The 18,988-nt window shown below is 40.1% G+C and overlaps 1 protein-coding gene across 3 annotated transcripts in view; it reads right to left on the minus strand.

Moving 5' to 3' along the window:
- The window catches only part of DNER (delta/notch like EGF repeat containing), a 355,847-nt gene that overhangs the window by 145,406 nt on the left and 191,453 nt on the right, over positions 1–18,988 (minus strand). For all 3 annotated transcript variants that reach the window (XM_004033309.5, XM_019022784.4, XM_055380616.1), the window contains exon 6: positions 8,759–8,912. In XM_004033309.5, the coding sequence (XP_004033357.1) occupies positions 8,759–8,912 (154 nt within the window). The remainder of the gene's footprint in view (positions 1–8,758; positions 8,913–18,988) is intronic.

The following is an 18,988-nucleotide window of genomic DNA, read 5'->3' on the forward strand; positions in this document are numbered from 1 at the left end:
GTTGTGTATTCTTTTGATGTAACTGATCTGTGTTTGAAAACCGGGAGATGGCCTGTGGTGACGTGTGTATGTGCATGCACACATGAGTGTACACTCACCCAGTCACATATATATATCGATGCCCTGTGTATCTCTTCATCTATACCCTTTGTAATATCCTTTATTTACTTTTTATTTACTTACTTATTTTTGAGACGGAGTCTCACTCTGTTGCCCAGGCTGGAGTGCAATGGTGTGATCTTGGCTCACTGCAACCTCCGCCTCCCAGGTTCAAGCGATTCTCCTGCCTCAGCCTCCCAAGTAACTAAGACTACAGGCGCCCACCACCATGCCTGGCTAATTTTTGTATTTTTAGTAGAGAGAGGGTTTCGCCATGTTGGCCAGGCTAGTCTCAAACTCCTGACCTCAGGTGATCTGCCTGCCTCGGCCTCCCAAAGTGCTAGGATTACAGGCATGAGCCACCATGCCCGGCCCTGTAATACCCTTTAGAATAAAGTGATGAACAACAAAAAAAGATGTTCAGAACTAAACTCACTAGTAAACTCCCCTTTAAACATCAGCCCCCTTTTTTTACACAAAATTGCCTAATATTTATTTTATTATAAAGAGATCTTTTGACATGGAAATGCTGAAGGGATTACATTGTCTTAAATCATGCATTTGTGACAGGAAATTACTCAGCACACCACATAGTTGCAAACACAGAAAAACATTATAGTAAGATGATCAATAATCCTGCAGAAGGACCTGGGTTCAAATCCCAGCCCCAACAGCTACTGGTGCTTGCACCTGGCATGGCATGGACAAGACGTGTTCCCCATGTTGTTTCCTCTTCCTAGTCAGTGACTTTAGGGAATAACAACTAAATTCTGGCAAATGGCATGTGGTGGAAGGGATAGCAGATGCTACTAGGCACTGCCCTAAGAACATTGCATAGGACCCTCCAGCTGTCCCTTTGCCTTCAGCAGTACTGTGAAGGCCACCTCTTGAGGATGATATGTTCATAACATGAAGGGACCTGGATCCCTGAGTCACCACCTGAAGGCTAAGTGCCACCATCAGACTATGACACAAGCAAAAATTAACCTTGGCTTGGAAGCCACTGAGGCTTGAGGATTATGTGTTGCTGCAGTGTGTGTGTGTATGTGTGTGTGTGTGTGTGTGTGTGTGTGTGTGTGTGTGTGTTGGCTACAATAAAAAAGCAGCACTAGAAGCTAAGCTAAATGAGAGAGAGAGAAACCTATGGGAACGGGGGTTCCTGCAGGGAATTGGAACTGGCAAAGAAGAAACCTTCTTAAGCAAACTCAAGAACAAGTTATCAGATAGATGAGCAAAGAGGGAGTTATGATGCCAGGGTAACATTCCTAAATCTCTTCTACTCCTGATCAGGATTTGTGCTAAAGCATAAAAAAGAGTAGAGCCAGGGGGGTCCCCTGGACCCATCTCTGTGAAAATGCAATGAAGAAAAGTAGCTGGGAGTCAGAGAGACCCTGACAGAGGCAGGGGTGACCTTTGGGCAAAGTGGAACGTGAGAGAGATGACAGGAGAGCTACAGATTCAAGGAGAGCAGAAATGAATTATTTTAAATTGCTACTATGGTTCTACGGCTGCCTTAAAATTATATTAAACAAGAAAGACCTTTCACATGGATTTTTCTCACACATGGAAAACTAACTCTAAGCAAATTATACACGTTTCAAGAACCCCAGAAAATAAAACAATATGATGTAAATGTCAATGTAAAAAGATATTATTTTTGAAACTTGTTTAGACTGTGACCAATGCACAAAGGCACCTATATCTAATTTCATATTATTTCATGAAAATGGGAGTTTTCAATCTGCAATATTCAGAAAATGGTAGAACTATTGTCAGAAAGCAGCTTACTTAAACCATAATTTGCTATTATTTACAAGTGTGGGGCTATAAAATAGTTTTGTTGTTTTAATAGAAGACATAAAAGATGACTGTTTTGTGAATCAAGATCAATTTGCCATCTCCTGGGTTCCAGCACAATTCTGATGAATTTACCAGCAACCACCAAACTGTTTCGGGGTTGTATTAGTCTGTTCTCATGCTGCTATGAAGAAATACCCGAAACTGGGTAATTTACAAAAGAAAGAGGTTTAGTTGACTCACAGTTCCAGAGTGCTGGGGGCGCCTCAAGAAACTTACAATCATGGAGGAAGAGTAAGCAAACATGTCCTTCTTTACATGCTGGCAGGAAAGAGAAGAATGAGAACTGAGCAAAACCATTATAAAACCATCAAATCTTGTAATGAATTACTATCACAAGGACAACATGGGGGAAACTGCCCCCATGAGTTAATCATCTCCACCTCATCCCACCCTTGACACATGGGGATTATTACAATTCAAGGTGAGATTTAGGTAGGGACACAGAGCCAAACCATACCAGGAGTCTAAGTACAATTATCAAAGTTCATATATTTGTAATGCAAAAATGCTATGGCCTTTTTTTTTTCTTTTTTTTTTCTTTTTTTTTATTATACTTTAAGTTCTAGGGTACATGTGCACAATGTGCAGGTTAGTTACATAAGTGTACATGTGCCATGTTGGTGTGCTGTACCCAGTAACTCATCATTTACATTAGGCATATCTCCTAATGCTATCCCTCCCCACTCCCCCTACCCCACCACAGGCCCCAGTGTGTGATGTTCCCCTTCCTGTGTCCAAGTGTTCTCATTGTTCACTTCCCACCTATGAGTGAGAACATGAGGTGTTTGGTTTTCTGTCCTTGTGATAGTTTGCTGAGAATGATGGTTTCCAGCTTCATCCATGTCCCTATGCTATGGTCCTGATGTCAACTGAAAGTCAAAGTATTACAATCATGCATCACGTAATGATGGGGATATGTTTTAAGAAACGTGTTGTTAGGTGATTTCGTCATTATGCTAATGTCATGGAATTTACTTACACAAACCTAGATGATATAGCCTACTACACACCTAGGCTATACAGGATAGCCTATTGCTCCTAGGCTACAAATCTGTACAGCATGTTATTGTAGTGAATACTGTAGGCAATTGCAACACAATGATAAGTATATTTGTGTCTAAACATAACTAAACATAGAAAAGTTACTATTAAAACACAGTATTGTAATCTTACGGCACATCATTGTTTACGCATGTCTAAATATATCTAAACATAGAAAAGTTACCATCAAAATACAGCATTGTAATCTTATGGCACACCATTGTTTATGCGGTCCATCACTGACCGTCAGTATGTGGTCCGTCATGACTATACTTCTATTATTGTTACTGTTGTACATGTACATGTACATGACTATACCTCTATTATTGTTACTGTTGTTAGTAGAAGGCCCAAGGAGATTCCTATATGCCTACATGTGCTATAATGTGCTATTAGCATTGGAGACATTAAATCACCTTAGATGGTAACAGTAAAATTCTTTTTCCCATTAACAAGCAAAAATAATTAATTATGTTTCTGGAAATTTCAAATCAATGGTTTAACCATGACAGTGCAGAAATGCTGAGAAGATAATAGGCACAATTTAAAATACACAGCTATTTAGTTATTCCAAATTCTGTCTGTAGCTTTGAAGAAATAGGGACACATTATAAAGTATCATATACTATGTATTTATAGAAATGGTGTATTTCTGAAGATTAAAAATAAAATTATAAAATAGGAAATTGGATCTCTATTTCATACTATATATATGTAAATTAAATTCATATTGATTAAAGACTTTGGTATAAAACAAACTTTTTAAATGTTTAGTGGAAAACAAGGTTAATATCCTTTAGATCTTCATGCAGGGAAACATTTTCTTAAATTGGACATAAACGTATTAACCAGAAAAGTAAAGTTTGAGAAATATAATGTCTATTCCTCAAAAGAGCCCTTGAAGTCAAAAGACAAGTTACAAACTTGAAGAACATATTTACAATTTGTATAACAAATTATTAGTATCAAAAATAAAGAATTCTAACAAATCAACAAGAAGAGTGTGCACACACACACAGATAATGGCAAATAAACATATGAAGAGGAGTTCAGCATGATTAGTGTTCAGCAGACTACAGAGGTCATAATGAGACTCGTCTTTATACCTATCCGGTGGGCAGACATTAAGAACTCTGACACTACCAAATGCTGAAGATGTGAGTCTACAAACTCACTTGTATACTGCACAGTGAGTAGATATTAGTGCAACACTTGGAAAAAACAGTTTGATATGACCTCCTGTAATTGGTCAATTACATATTTTATGTTCCACAATTTTACTTCTAGGTATATACCTTAAAAACCTCCAGCACATACACAACAGAAGACATACAAGAATGCATATCTGTCCCTGTTCATAGAATGGAATTTTATATGGCAGTCAAGAACTCCAACACTATGGATGTCTTAGTAATAACAGTATTAAGTGAAAAAGTAAGTGCCAGAGAATTGCATGCATGATACCATAACATGAATCATGCATGATACCATTTTTATAAATTTTAAAAGAATTAAAAATAAATGTTTCTATAAAAACATGTAAATATTAAAATGATTAAAAAGGAAAACAGGCTGGGCGCGGTGGCTCATGCCTGTAATCCCAGCACTTTGGGAGGCCGAGGCGGGCAGATCACGAGGTCAGGAGATCGAGACCATCCTGGCTAACACGGTGAAACCCGTCTCTACTAAAAAGACAAAAAATTAGCCGGGCGTGGTGGCAAGCACCTGTAGTCCCAGCTACTCGGGAGGCTGAGGCAGGAGAATGGCGTGAACCCAGGAGACAGAGCTTGCAGTGAGCCGAGATCGAACCACTGCACTCCAGCCTGGGCGACAGAGTGAGACTCCATCTCAAAAAAAAAAAGAAAAGAAAAGAAAAAGCAAACAAAGAACTGATCAACTCAAGATTCAGGGTGGTTGTTATCTGTTATCTCTGGAGAGAAAGGAGAGGTGAAGGGAGGAACAAAGGAGGAGCCTATAAGGTTAGTTGTCAGAAACAACTTCTGTTTTTGGTAGTGGTTTCACTGGTGCTTAGTAAATATGTAAAAATAGGCTATGCGTGAACAAGATCGGAGAGTGCCACAAACCGAGTGTTATCATCAATTCAATTCTGTGCACATAAAATCCTTTAAAAAAAGATGAATCCCCTTTGAGAACAAACCTAGATAAAAAATATCAAACTGAAATCATGTCAGTCCAAATATATCGAAAACCTCCACCAGCCAGCTCTGATTGAGACTATTTGTAAAAGGATCTTTATTTAACATTACTTCCAAAAGAGATATTGCAACCATCTAAAAGATTCATCAATAGAGGAATAGCTTAAAACATCTGTCTACATTTATACTCTTTCATTAATTCATCTCATCAACACATTGACTGAGTGTCCACAATTTGTCAGACACTGTGGAATACAATCATGAACAAAACTGATCCAGGCCCTGCCCTCATGTGGCTTAACAATCTTTTTAAAAAGGGAAGACAGGCCAGGTGCAGTGGCTCACACCTGTAATTCCAGGACTTTGGGAGGCCGAGGTGGGTAGATCACCTGAGGTCAGGAGTTTGAGACTAGCCTGGCCATCATGGTGAAACCCTGTCTCTACTAAAAGTACAAAAATTACCCGGGCATGGTAGTGGGTGCCTGTAATCCCTGCTACTTAGGAGGGCTGAAGCAGGAGAATCGCTTGAACCTGGAAGACAGAGGTTGCAGTGAGCCGAGATCATGCCACTGCATTCCAGCCCGGGCAACAAGAGCAAGACTCTGTCTCAAAATAAAATAAAATATAAAATAAAAAAGGGAAGACAGGTAGTAATCAAAGAGTCACACACACAAATGTATGCTGAAAACAGACAGTACTGTGAAGTAAGGAACACAGGGTTATAGAAGAGAAAAATGGAGAGAGACTTATCTTGAAGCCTTCAGCCAAGACTTCCTGAGAAAAGGGACATTTAATAGAGGCCTGAAACAACAGAGATCTGGGAGTAGTTAACCAAGCAAAAAGGAGACAGGGAGGAAGTATTGTCCAAGCACAAGGTTGAGAGGGTGGATCCTGTGGCAGATGAGAGATCAAGCTATTACAGAGGTAAAAGGTCAAGGTGGCTGAAACCAGGGTAAGGGAGACATGGGGGTGAGATAGGGCTGGAAAAGCAGGCAAAAGACATATCCTGGTGCAGAATGAGGCCAAGGATTTCAATCGCTGTTCAAAGAGCAATGTGAAGAAGAAGTTTAAGCAGAAAAGCAACTACATCAGAATCTCACTGCGAAGGGATGCCCTGCAGCCACGTGGAGAATGGAGGGTCCGGGCATGGATGAGACAAAGGCCGATGCCCACTCTGACGTGAGAACCCTGGCTCTAGTGTGCAGCAGGGTCAAGAATTGTTGGAGGAACAGCAGGAGGCCATCTCAGCAGCACAGGCAAGGGGCAAAGGCCACTAGCCTGAAGGTGTTGGCAGTGGGGCTACAGAGGGTGGAGGATTTGAGAATTCTCTAGGTGGTAAAATGGAGAGCATCAGAGGTGGAAAAAATACGAAGAAAGAGGGAGAGGGAGGCACCTAGAATGACTTGTAGATGTCTGGCTTCTAGAAATGGATGGAACGCTGGAAGACGAGCTGTGTTGGGCTGGGAACACGATGAGTTCAGTTTGGAGATGACTGAGCTTAGGTTGTCCTGGGACACCTAAATGGAGATGCCATGTAGGCTGTCAAGTAAGTAGGTCTGGAGGGGAGCCTCACCTGGAGATAAAAATCTGGGGACACCATGTAACTGTTCAAATGAATGAGGTCACTCCATATAAACTGACTTGGTATGATGTCTGTGATCCACTGCCAAATGCATACTGAAAAAAGGCAAGTTATAGAACAATATGTATCATATCACTTTTTAAAAAGATGTAGAAAAATACTTACTCATCTGGCCTGCAAGAGAAATACACACACTCTGACCTACACACAGACACACACACATATACACACACATACACACACACACAATGAAAGAATATGCTAAATATTAACCTATCCCTATGATTTGATAAAGTTTAGGTGGGAATAGATAAGTAAATGAATTTCACTTTTATAAATTTCTGCTTTGCTGACTCTCTTGTTTCTTACAATGAGTACTTCATAACCCCCATGCCCACTTCATTCCATCTCTTTTTCACCCCCAACTCCTACCTTATCCTGAACCCCCACCCAGTGGCAGAAGCTGGCAAGAGAATGGGATGGAAAGAGAAAAGATGATGTCAGTTTTGCACATTATTTTATAACAAAATAAGAACAACTTGGTGTTTGCTTTTAAGATGCATCAAAATAGCTGTGTCAAAACATTCCCTGGTAAAATGCCATTCCTGCTCCTGAAGGGTTTGTAATCAAGTTGGCTGAGCAGTAAGTCAATTAAGATGATTGTCAGAGCATGAAGTCTACAGCAACACTGTCCACTGCACCCTCCCTAGAGGCCCTCAATGTGCTCTGAGGATTTCCAAGTCTCATGTAACACCCAAGAACACACCACACTAACCAAGAAATGTTAAAAACTTCCCATTGTGGAGAGCAAGGTAGCAGGAACTTGAACTAATGAACATACATGAACAAAAGGAAATTAATATAAACACGAAGATTAGGTGGCTTTTGTGGTTTATCCTGGGTTTTTCTTCAGTTACTTAATATAATCACCCTGCACAGTGCCAGCCCACACTCAGTACATACTTGTGGAATTGTTTTTAAAATATCCAAGCCTCTATTGGGCTGAGAATATTATTTTCCCTGAACAAAAATGGGGTAATGCTGAAACAGAAGCATTCTAATGTCAGAAAGCCAAGAGACATATTGTGCAGCCCCATGTGAACTTTCTTCTTCCATTCCCTGATTACATAAAGCATAGACTGATAGCATCAAATGAGATCTTGAAGCTGCCTTGTTCAACAGCTGGGCACAGCATTGTTTAACCATTCTTGACTAAGAAGCGCATGCTGAAAATGTGGAACCAGCTCAAATGCCCATCAATCAACGAGTGGATAAAGAAACTGTGGTATATATATACAATGGAATACTACTCAGCCATAAGAAGGAATGAATTAGGCTGGGCAAAGTGTCTTATGCCTGTAATCCCAGCATTTTGGGAGGTGGAGGCAGGTAGATCACCTGAGGTCAGAAGTTCAAGACCAGCCTAGCCAACATGATGAAACCCCCATCTCTACTAAAAACACAAAAATTAGCTGGGTGTGGGGGCGCATGCCTGTAATCCCAGCTACTTGGGAGGCTGAGGAAGGAGAATCACTGGAGCCCAGGAGGCAGAGGTTGCAGTGAGCCGAGATCACACCATTGCACTCCAGACTGGGAAAGAGTGAGACTCTGTCTCAAAAAAAAAAAAAAAAAATTAATTAATGGCATTCCCAGCAACCTGGATGGGACTGGATACTATCACTCTAAGTGAAGTAACTCAGGAATGGAAAACCAAACATCATATGTTCTCACTCATAAATGGGAGCTAAACTATGAGAATGCAAAGGTATATGAATGATACAATGAACTTTGGGGACCCAGGGGGAAGGGTGACAAGGGGATGAGGAATAAAGATCACAAATTGGGTTCAGTGTATACTACTTGGGTGATGAGTGCACCAAAACCTCACAAATCACCAAAAAGAACTTACTCATGTAACCAAGTACCACCTGTTCCCCAAAAAACTATGTAAATAAAAAAACAAGAGGTGCATGCTGTACAGACATACACCTAATAACTGAACCGTGAGTATGTATCATACCGGGAAGGCAAACACAGGTGAAATTGCTCCCATCTTGCTTTTCATTTGCATCAATACAGCTCGCGTTGTTTTGGCAAGGTTTCCTCTGGCAAGCATCGTATTCTTCACAGAAAGTACCCACGTACTGCTCCTCACAGGTACAGGAAAAAGTTGCCTAAAATACAAAAAAACACAGTGTCTATTACCTGGTGCCTCTCAACAGTGTGTTTTGGCTGTGAGACTCAAAGTTTGAAAGAACCCCTTCCTTTTTATAATCAGCAATTTAATCAAATCACTTATGTCATAATCTAGTTGAAATCATCGCTTTAAGACAAATAGTAGTTTCTTTACAGTCTAATCTCAAACACGTTTTTCTATTCTTTGTTCATATTTATCCCCGTCATTTTCAATCTTCCTAAAATAGAAATGAAATGAACTTGTTTTAAGCTAAAATTGTTTGCTGGCCAGACATGGAAATGGCAATTTTGCTAGAGCAGATAGTTTAATGCTACAGCCATTAAACTAGACATCACTCCAACCAACTAAAACCTTCAACAGAGACAGCACTTGCAACAAAAATGTCATCAAATGTCCAACCCAGACCGTCCTTTCAGAACACTGAGAAAATGCACTGAATCACTCCTTCAACTGGCCTCAATGTACAGCCATGCAGATTACCTGAGTCCAAGGGAAAATAAAAAGAGTATAATTCAAGTAACCATTTTGTATCGCTTATGATATTAACATTATCTTAGTAAAAGACCATAACTCAGACACAGAGAATTGAATTTGACTTGAAGCTTCATTTCTGAGATAGCTGCAAAATACAAACAAAACTGGGTTTCTGTCCCCTTCTTAATGCCAGCCTGGGGGTACGGGCATGTCTGAAATAAACCACAAATCTGTCCCCAAAGCCTACACAAAGCAATATAGATCATTACAGAAGATTTTTATGAGGAAGAGAAGAGGAGAGGCAAAGAAGAATGACATTAACAGATCTTACTACTTAAGAAAATCTAAACAAAACAGACAAAAGCCCCTTGCCCAGCTCATCTCCAAGCCTGGCACATGGGGCAGATGTTCAATCTCTACCATTCCCCAGCCATTATCCCCTCACCCTCCCTCCCTCTCCCTGGCCTCAGCCTCCCGCTGCTAAACTTAGAAAGAGACTCTCTCCTCTTCTCCAAGCACTGTCAACTCAGGATCTCCGCCCAGTACCCCCGTAAGTACAACCCACTGCCTGCCTTCCCCTCGAAGAGAAAAGGGTTATCCGTTCTTCTCTTTAGTACATTTTTGTCTCTCAATCAAGTTTCATAATTCCTGCACATTTCTTGATAAATTTACTCCTGAATATTTATGTTTTTGTAGCTATTGATAATGAAATATCTTCTTCATCCTATTCTTGTTAATACCAATGATACTTGCTAGTAATTATTATACAGGAATAAAATACTAGGGTTTTGTTTCCAGTTATCACACTGAGCTTTTAGTACACGTCAGAGTTTTTAGTTGATTTCCAGGCTTTCTACATGACACAAAACCAGATGATAATAATAAGTCCATAACAATTGCAAATAGTAATAATGTCATCTTCTCTTCTCCAGTTCTCAAGGTTACATTGGCAGCTCTTCCGGAATAATTTTGGCCTCAAAGTGATGTTTGTAGAATTTACCACTAAGCAGATTGTTGGAATGACTGTGAAATTTTATCAAATGCCATTTTAGCTCCTACAGGAATCATCTATTGCTTTCATCTGTGACCTATTATGACATGAATTCAATATCCAGATTTCCTAGTACTGATTCAACCTTATGCTCCTGGAAGGAACATCCACTTAAGTCATTATACAAAATGGTTTTAATATGGCTGGCTTCTATTAGTAGTCATACTTCTAGTGCCTTCCATTTCACTCTCCCTCCACCCTCTTTCCCCAACAGATTTCTTTTCTAAGAAAAAGCTGTCCCTTGCACATGAGATCATGTTTTACACTGCATAGGAGGATACCCCTCACAACAACTGACTGAACAAGAAGTGTGCAGACCCCTCAGAAACTAACCAAGAGGCCAGACAATAGGATATGACATTTAGCTCGACCAAACTGCCAAATTGTGTATGGGTGTCTTTCTTCTGTTAACAGAATACAGTTTTTTGCTAAGGGAATACAACAAGTCCTTGTAATCTGCATAATCAAGTCTCCTTTAGTTTAGTAATACATTCTTCAATGATATCTTAGAAGCTAAAACAATTATAATTTTTTTTTAAAAAATCCTTTCTTCTTAAGCTGGAGCTATATTTTCTGCCTTCTATTTCTATCACCTCTCACTTCTTTGTGGTAAATGGAAATTCCCTCTTCATTCTAGCAATAAAATGAGGATCTATCTGTTTTTTCATCATGTTTTGAGTTTTTTCCTTTTGTATTTGTAGCTGGAAGCTAAGAGAAGCTGTCAGAAAGGTATTTTTTTAAAACAGGAAACTCCTTTTTTTAGAACTGTCTTCTAAGGACAATTTTGTCCTTGCTCAAATGCATAACAGAGTACACATCTGATATGTGCATGAGTCCTGTTTGGAGCTCTCTGTGCATTGGAAGATTTGTGGCCACCTTTGAAATGTAAATGCTGTGCACACCCAGTGCATACAATCCCAAAGCAGGCCTCCAAATCATGATAAATTACTATATGTCATTGGTCTTGGCAGCTGTCTTCTAAAATTTACTTGGTTTGTATCCAGACATTCCATATTGCAGATAAATTTGCTTGGTTATTTGACAGATACATTTAGCATGTAATTCATCTAGTGCATTCCATGGAAAATATGCTGCTTATGGAAATAAATTATTGAGAGCCCCAAATCAAATATCTTCAAGTTAGCTTTATTTATTTATTTTTTTTGAGACAGTCTCACTCTGTCACCCAGGCTGGAGTGCAGTGGCACGATCTCAGCTCACTGCAATCTCTACCTCCTGGGTGCAAGCGATTCTCATGCCTCAGCCTCCCGAGTAGCTGGGATTACAGGCTCCTGCCACCACGGCTGGCTAATTTTTTATATTTTTAGTAGAGACAGGGTTTCACCGTGTTAGCAAGCTGGTCTTGAACTCCTGACCTCAGGGTGATCCTCCTGCCTCGGCCTCCCAAAGTGCTGGGATTACAGGCGTGAGCCACCGCACCCAGCCTCTTCAAGTTAGCTTTGATTGAATTTAGAGATAAAACAGAAGCCATCCATTTTGTTTTGCTTTATTGCAAGCAGGAACCTTGAAAGAAACCTGAAGAAACTGTTGAAACAATTGCTTTTGATAAAGTAGAACACAAAATTGATTCTTAAATTTTCATTGAGAGATGAGGAAGGAGGTTAACAAATGTTTAACATATTCATGACCATAAAATTTTAAATATTTGTATATTCTCTATCATATCATCTATAAAGTTAGATTACTCCCTGTCTATTTTCTAAGAACAAAGAGCTTTCCTATAATATTAAAAAGTTTGTTTTGATAGTTTTAAGACTGCTGACTTGTAAGAGATCATGAATGTTTATTATAGGAAACTATGTTCGCACATCTTTTGTGAAAAACCATGTTTGACCACTGAAGTTTAACTCATTGCCTGTGATATCACTAATCACTAATCTAACTCCAATTAACTCCACCAGCATAAGGGACAAAATAAACTTACTTAAAATTAGCAGTTTAGCTAAATTACAGAAAGATACTTCCTTGTAAAAGTATTGTATAAGTACACGGAAATGTACTTTTCAAGTAAAATGAACAGTGACCCTCAGAGATTAATTTAAAAACCCAATAAAGAATCTCAATTTTCCTCAACAGCTTGAAGTCAAATATGCCATTTGTACATTAATGAAACTTTCTCAGTCAGTCAGCTGTGGGAAGACGTAGTGCCAGCTATTGGGGAAGCTGAGGGAAGACGACTGCATGACCCCAGGAATTCGAGGTTGCAGTGAGCTATGATCACGCCACTGCACTCTAGCCTGGGTAACAGAATGGGACGCTGTCTCTAAAAAAAAAAAAAAAAGAAAAGAAAAGAAAACAAAGGCCGGGCACGGTGGCTCACCCCTGTAATCCCAGCATTTTGGGAGGCCGAGGTGGGCGGATCACAAGGTCAAGAGATCGAGACCATCCTGGCCAACATGGTGAAACCCCGTCTCTACCAAAAATACAAAAAAATATTAGCTGGGCGTGATGGCACGCGCCTGTAGTCCCAGCTACTCAGGAGGCTGAGGCAGGAGAATCGCTTGAACCCAAGAGGCGGAGGATGCAGTGAGCCGAGATCGCGCCACTGCACTCCAGCCTGGTGACAGAGTGAGACTCCGTCTCAAAAAAAAAAAAAAAAGAAAAAAAATTAATAAAAGGAAACGTCTAGGTTAGAAAAAAATCACACATGTATTCACTTATTTGTCCTTTCAACCAATGTGTATTAAGCATATACTATGTACCAGGCACTGTTCTAGGAGCTGAGGGTCACAGAAGTGAACAAGACCCTCTCCTGGGGTTTATATTCTAGTAGGGTTGACTGACAATGAATAAAATGAATGAGAAAGTGGTATAGTAAATTAAGTTATAAATGGCATGGGGAAAAACGGAGACAGGGAATAGAAGTGGAAGGGCTGTTATGAAGAACACAATTTAAAACAGGATGTACTGAGAAAGTGAAAACAGGGCCAGGACTTGCTGGAGGTACAGAGTGGCCATGGAGGCATCCGAGGAAAGGTATTCCAGGTGAGGGGAACAGCCAGTACAAAGACTTCAAGGTGGACCATGCCTCACATGTTCAGGAAAGATCCAGAAACCAGTGTCGCTAGAGTATAGCAAATAACAGAGAGAACACTGTAACGTGAGAGGTCACTGGGTGTGCTGTCAAATCACGTGGGATGGTGGTTTTCATGTAGGGACCATATTACCTCCCAGAAGACATTTGGCAATGTCTGGACATACTTTTTGGTTGTCACAGCTGAGGGCTTGCTACTAGCCTCTGGCAGATAGAGTCCAAGGATGCTGCTAAACACCTTACAATGAACACGGCAGGTCCCACAGCAAGAAACTATCCAGTCCCAAATGTCAGTGGTGCTGAGCTTGAGAAACCCTGATACAGGCTTTATAGGCTACTGTAAGAACCCTGGCTTGGTGTCAAATTTTAGAAAAGATAGTTCTTGTGCCAGAAAAGACCCGAAAATGCATTGCACATAGTAATGTTGCTCTACGTTAAATTACCTTGTTTCATTACAATAGTTTGTTTTATTCAGATAACACCCAGGCCCTGAACGTAAGTAATCCCACAGCCATCTCAAAGCAGAAGCTGGATGGTTATTTATTCGGGGAAATTATGTTTGAGTCTTCCATTTTCACATGATGATGTCAGTCCTACCATCTTAGGTGATCTTCCAAGTATGAGAGGTATCTTTACTCAGCGTTATAAAATAACTGGCTATTACTGGATAATTTAACCTAAACTGGGTATTGTCCAACATGTATTCATTCATTCCATTCATTCAACACATGTTTTGTGAACACTACCATGTGTCTAGCAATATTGTGAATACTAGGGATGTGGTGAAGGTCGAAAGGACACAGTCCCCATTCTAGCGGAAGAAAAGGACATGTTCTATGTCAGATAACATCCTAGAGGGACAACAAATATATAGCTTCCTGTCACATTGTGTAAGTGCTATAAAGAAGTGTAAATTGATACGAGGAGACAGAGAGTGACAGTGGGGTGTAAATAGGCTTTTATCTCAATCAAAGTCTAGTTGGGAAGACCAATGTCTTTGAAGAATTGCACATAGGTAGAATTCAACCCTTCCTCCACACAGTCAAGCTTTTTACACCTAAATCGAGTCCAACCATCAGAAAACTGAATCTTGGACCGTATTCTCTTGTTCCTTTGGCAGAACTGCTTTCACTGAGCTGTTATTTCACCTTACACTCTCAATTAAATATTGAAGAGCCCTATAAGAAACATCCCTATTAAACCTAATATGACATCCACTATGAGGATATTGTTGAGAACATTATATACCATATATCACTTCGTGCACCATTTACGAACTCTTACCCAAGAAAATTCACTCATTTAAGTGCCGCAGTTTTGCTAGTCTTTAGAACTCATGTTTCATTCTCAAGAATGATGCAAATCATGCGATTACTCTTTTTTCTTTTATTTTTGATTTGGGCTGCTGTAAGCTCAGCGTCTAGTTGAAGTTTAGCTTTAACAACTACATAGGGCTCTATGACTACCTATTTCTCCTTTCTAACTTGGACAATGCCTTCTAATTTATATATTCCCTGATTCTGACTTTTTTGATATTTTTCTATTTCAACACTTTATGTAATATAGAGCCAAATATCATGAATAAATCTAAACCCCTAACACAGCACTCAAGGCACTTGACAGTCTGGCCCCAACCCACCTTTTCAATCTTATTCTCTGTCATTTTACCTCTCTCAGTAACGCCTATGTGTTGGTGAACAAATCATTCCAGTGAGATAAGTCTTCTCAGCAGCTATATTTCTTGCTTTATGGATCAGAACTTATAATTCTATTTTACTTCCTCCCTTAAAGAACATATACAGAAAATATACTTGTCTTTTTTTGATATCCCAGTGACATCAGTATCAACATAAAATGCCCAACTGACTAGACATTGAATTTCATTGTTTATAAAGCTTGCTTCAGTGAAATTATTGCATTAACCTTCACCATGTCTGTCAGGTGGTTATTACCTGATCCATCTTAAGAATTGAGAACAGACTCAAAAAAGAGGTCAGGAAAATTATGTCAGGTGTCCCAGCTGGCAAGCAGAAGGTCAAGGCTTGAACTCATATTGTCTAATTCCAAATCCTTTGTCATTCACAGCAGCATACAGTCCCCTCATTACTGTGATGGCCTCGGGTTCAGAAGATGTGTCTGGGGAGGCCCTTCACCCTTAAGGGCATCTGCTAGGTCAAAACTCTGGCTAATGAGTTGACAACTCTCAAATAACCCCGGCAATGGTGGCATTTTAGTTCTCACTCCAGATTTCTGTGGTTTTTCTACTTCCTCCCTTGCTGTCAGGCTGCCTTCATCAGCTCTGCATTAGTGACTGTCCCTTTGGTTCACTGATTCTAAGTTCCTGTAATCTGAGACTACTACTGAATTTATTCAAATAAGGTGTCAGGATAGAGTAAAAACTATCCTATCTGGTGGTTGAAAGTACCTCTTATAAGAGGTATACATAAAGCGCCTAATTGCTCCTGAACAGACTTAGGAACTTCAGGCAATTCTTCGCAGAATTGGAAGTCCTTGGTGTCTGAGACTCTAGTTACTCAGACATAATAGATGCTTAGGTGTTCACTGAAATAAACTGACATCATAATAGGCTGCTTAGCAGTAGTCTCGCGGGAGAGATCTGCACAGGCACAGGACCTTCTCCTCCTTCTTCCATGTCTATCTCTGATGTCCTGGGTTTGGCTGTAAGAGCATCAGAGTCATTCTTTGAGCACATGTTTATACAAACTGGGATAACTGGAACCAGGATTAGGAGGACAGTCCCAAGCCAAGGGGCGACTAACAGGCCCCTAACTCTGAAAACGAAATGGAGATGATTCAAGCCACTCCTTGCTAAAGGACCCTCCAGGCCAATTTTGATTTCCATCGTGAGCCAGCCTAATTCCAAACTACATGTGGGTTATTCATAGTTAAATGTCCAAACATCTGCTAGGTCAAAACTCTGGCTAATGAGTTGATAATGGTTGAAACTAGGTGACACAGGCATGGTGGTCTGCCAGTTACTCTATGTTTATATATGTTTGAAATTTTCCATAATAAAACAAAATTTTTTTTTTAATTTTAAGAATCTGGCTAAGTACCAAGAAAGGAAAGCTAAAACTCGGAAACATTGGAATTCCATTTGAGCATCCCACATCTGGCTCTTCCCCATGGAATCTGCCATTGCATCTGCTGCAGGACTGCTGTGGAGAACACTGTGAGCATGTGACTGAGTCCCCACATGTGAAGTCCCACTCCAGAGATTTATTTCATATCCAAGTGCCAGGAAAAGCTCTGCTCGCCCTAAGGAACTAACATGTTTTCTCCTTGTGGACAACATAAATCACATAATAGAGCATATTTCCCTCCAAACAACCCCGTCAGCTTGAAGAAAAGGCTCAGCCATTCCTATGCCAAGGGAGGGTCTGGCTGCCTCTCGGCTTCCCCAGTGTACTGGGGTCATGACTAGGGCACGCCCAGCCCCAGCCTTGGCGGAAGCAGAGGAATTCCTGCTTACAGAGCCTATGAATAAAAAGTCCGAAGACCTCTCTAAACCAGTTCCCCACATACTGGCAGCATCAAGTTGAGTTGGTTTCTTAACATCGGAAAGCTCTGGAATCATTTTGCTCCTAGTTAATGGAGGAGCTCCAGGAGCCTGTCCGTAAAGATTCCAGGAGTAAGGGCTTTCTGCAGCCACTTTTACCGACAGCTTATGTTGCCCTAAGCAGCCATCAGTGGGAGGAAGACAGTGTGTCCTGGCCAACTCATGTAACGACACAGCATTGGTCAGGGTCTAGCGAGAACTGACCATCACCCCAAATGCACTGAGCCTGAATCTGTGCAGACAGAGGTCACGGAAACCTTGTCCTGCTAACCCTCAGCCAAGGATCTATTAACCCAGCTCCTAGGCTGTGGAAACCAGACAGGACAGTCATTTAGGTCTGAAATTACATAGGTGACAGACACTAAAACCTAGATACAAAACAGTAACCATTGCACACATTTTGATTTGATTAAGCATAGGCGAGCTATGACTAAAGGGTCAGAAAACCAGTTCAGCATCCCCTTTTAGCCATGTAGAGTTTAGCCTCCTACTAAACCCAGATTTAGTATTTCAAGAAGCAAAAAGGACTATGTGGATGTAAAATTTAAGAGACTACCTGAGAATCCCACGTATAATGTAAAAATGACTATAAATGCCTTTTCCTGAACCAGACCACACAAGAACACATGGAACCTAGCCACAGAGACAAACTGTTGCTCTTTGGGGGAACACAGTGCTCAAAGAAAAACTATGAATTACATGTTTTAAATTCTTGTCTTTTGGCTGGGTCTTATTGTTCTATTATTCATTACACATGTAACTTAACATGTTCATATCACTTATAGCTCATAATTTTATTTCCTCATCATTCTTAGATATACTATCATTCTTTTATTCGGGTTCAGTAATTGCAAATGTTGTAGCTTATTATAAAAAAAGACAAGCGTAGAAACATGCAGATCATCTCAGCATTAAATTCAGGACTTGACATTCATGAATTCATGGAATTCATTCCTTTGGCTTAAATGTTAAATTTTAAATAATAGTAGCAATAATGAGAGTCCTGCTCTTTCCTTCCAAGGACATTGAAGTTTACTTTACTACCCAGGGGAGAAGAAAGTAAATGTCTTTTAGGAAATGCTGTAGAAGTCTTTCTTCCTAAAACTAGATATGTGGGTTGGCAGAATGGAGATGTTCAAAAGCAGCTTCCAGCCATATACTGGCAACTCATGTGTTCTCAGCACTCTTGGAGTGGTTATAATTAGGCATACAATTTACATGTAATCAGTCTTGATCTTCAGTTCACTCACATCTGTGTATTTATTTGCCGCAACGTTCTAATCCATTAACAAAAGTAAAGTTTGACTTTAAAGAAAATGAATGTCACTGAAAATTCATCTTTGATTGAATTTCCCTGAAAAAAGAGCCTGTTCCCACAAGTAGACAACATACCATTCTACTTTCTTATTTTAAAATTCCATTTAGCCCTCTAGTTATTTCCTGTGTTATGTCACAAGAAAATGGAAAAAAAATACTTTAAGAAATGAAAATTTTTATGTATAAATTACTAATGAGAAGGGCTGGTTAAGGAATAGAAAACCTGCCCAGCATCTTCAAGTTACCTCGGATGGGAGCAAAAATGATAAATCAGTGAAGCAGTGGTGACTCCTCCTAAAGATGGAAAGCCAATGGGGATGGAACAGAGGACAAAGCTATCATCTCCTGAAGGAAGCCCTGCCATGTGCCAGGTATCATGGGAGGCTTCTTTCATTTAATCCTCCCAACAGCCTTCCAAAATAAGTGTGATTTTTCCATGTTACCAATGAGGAAACAAATCAGAGAATTTAAGTGGCTTGCTCAAGGTCACACAGCTAGTCAGAGGCAGAGGGGCTCAGATTGAGTCTCATTGTAAAGACCTTCTTACAATTTAAGACATTCAGAGATGCAAGGTGG

The sequence above is a fragment of the Gorilla gorilla genome, chromosome 11 (assembly GCF_029281585.2).
Source record: "Gorilla gorilla gorilla isolate KB3781 chromosome 11, NHGRI_mGorGor1-v2.1_pri, whole genome shotgun sequence".
Classification (NCBI taxonomy): Eukaryota; Metazoa; Chordata; class Mammalia; order Primates; family Hominidae; genus Gorilla; species Gorilla gorilla.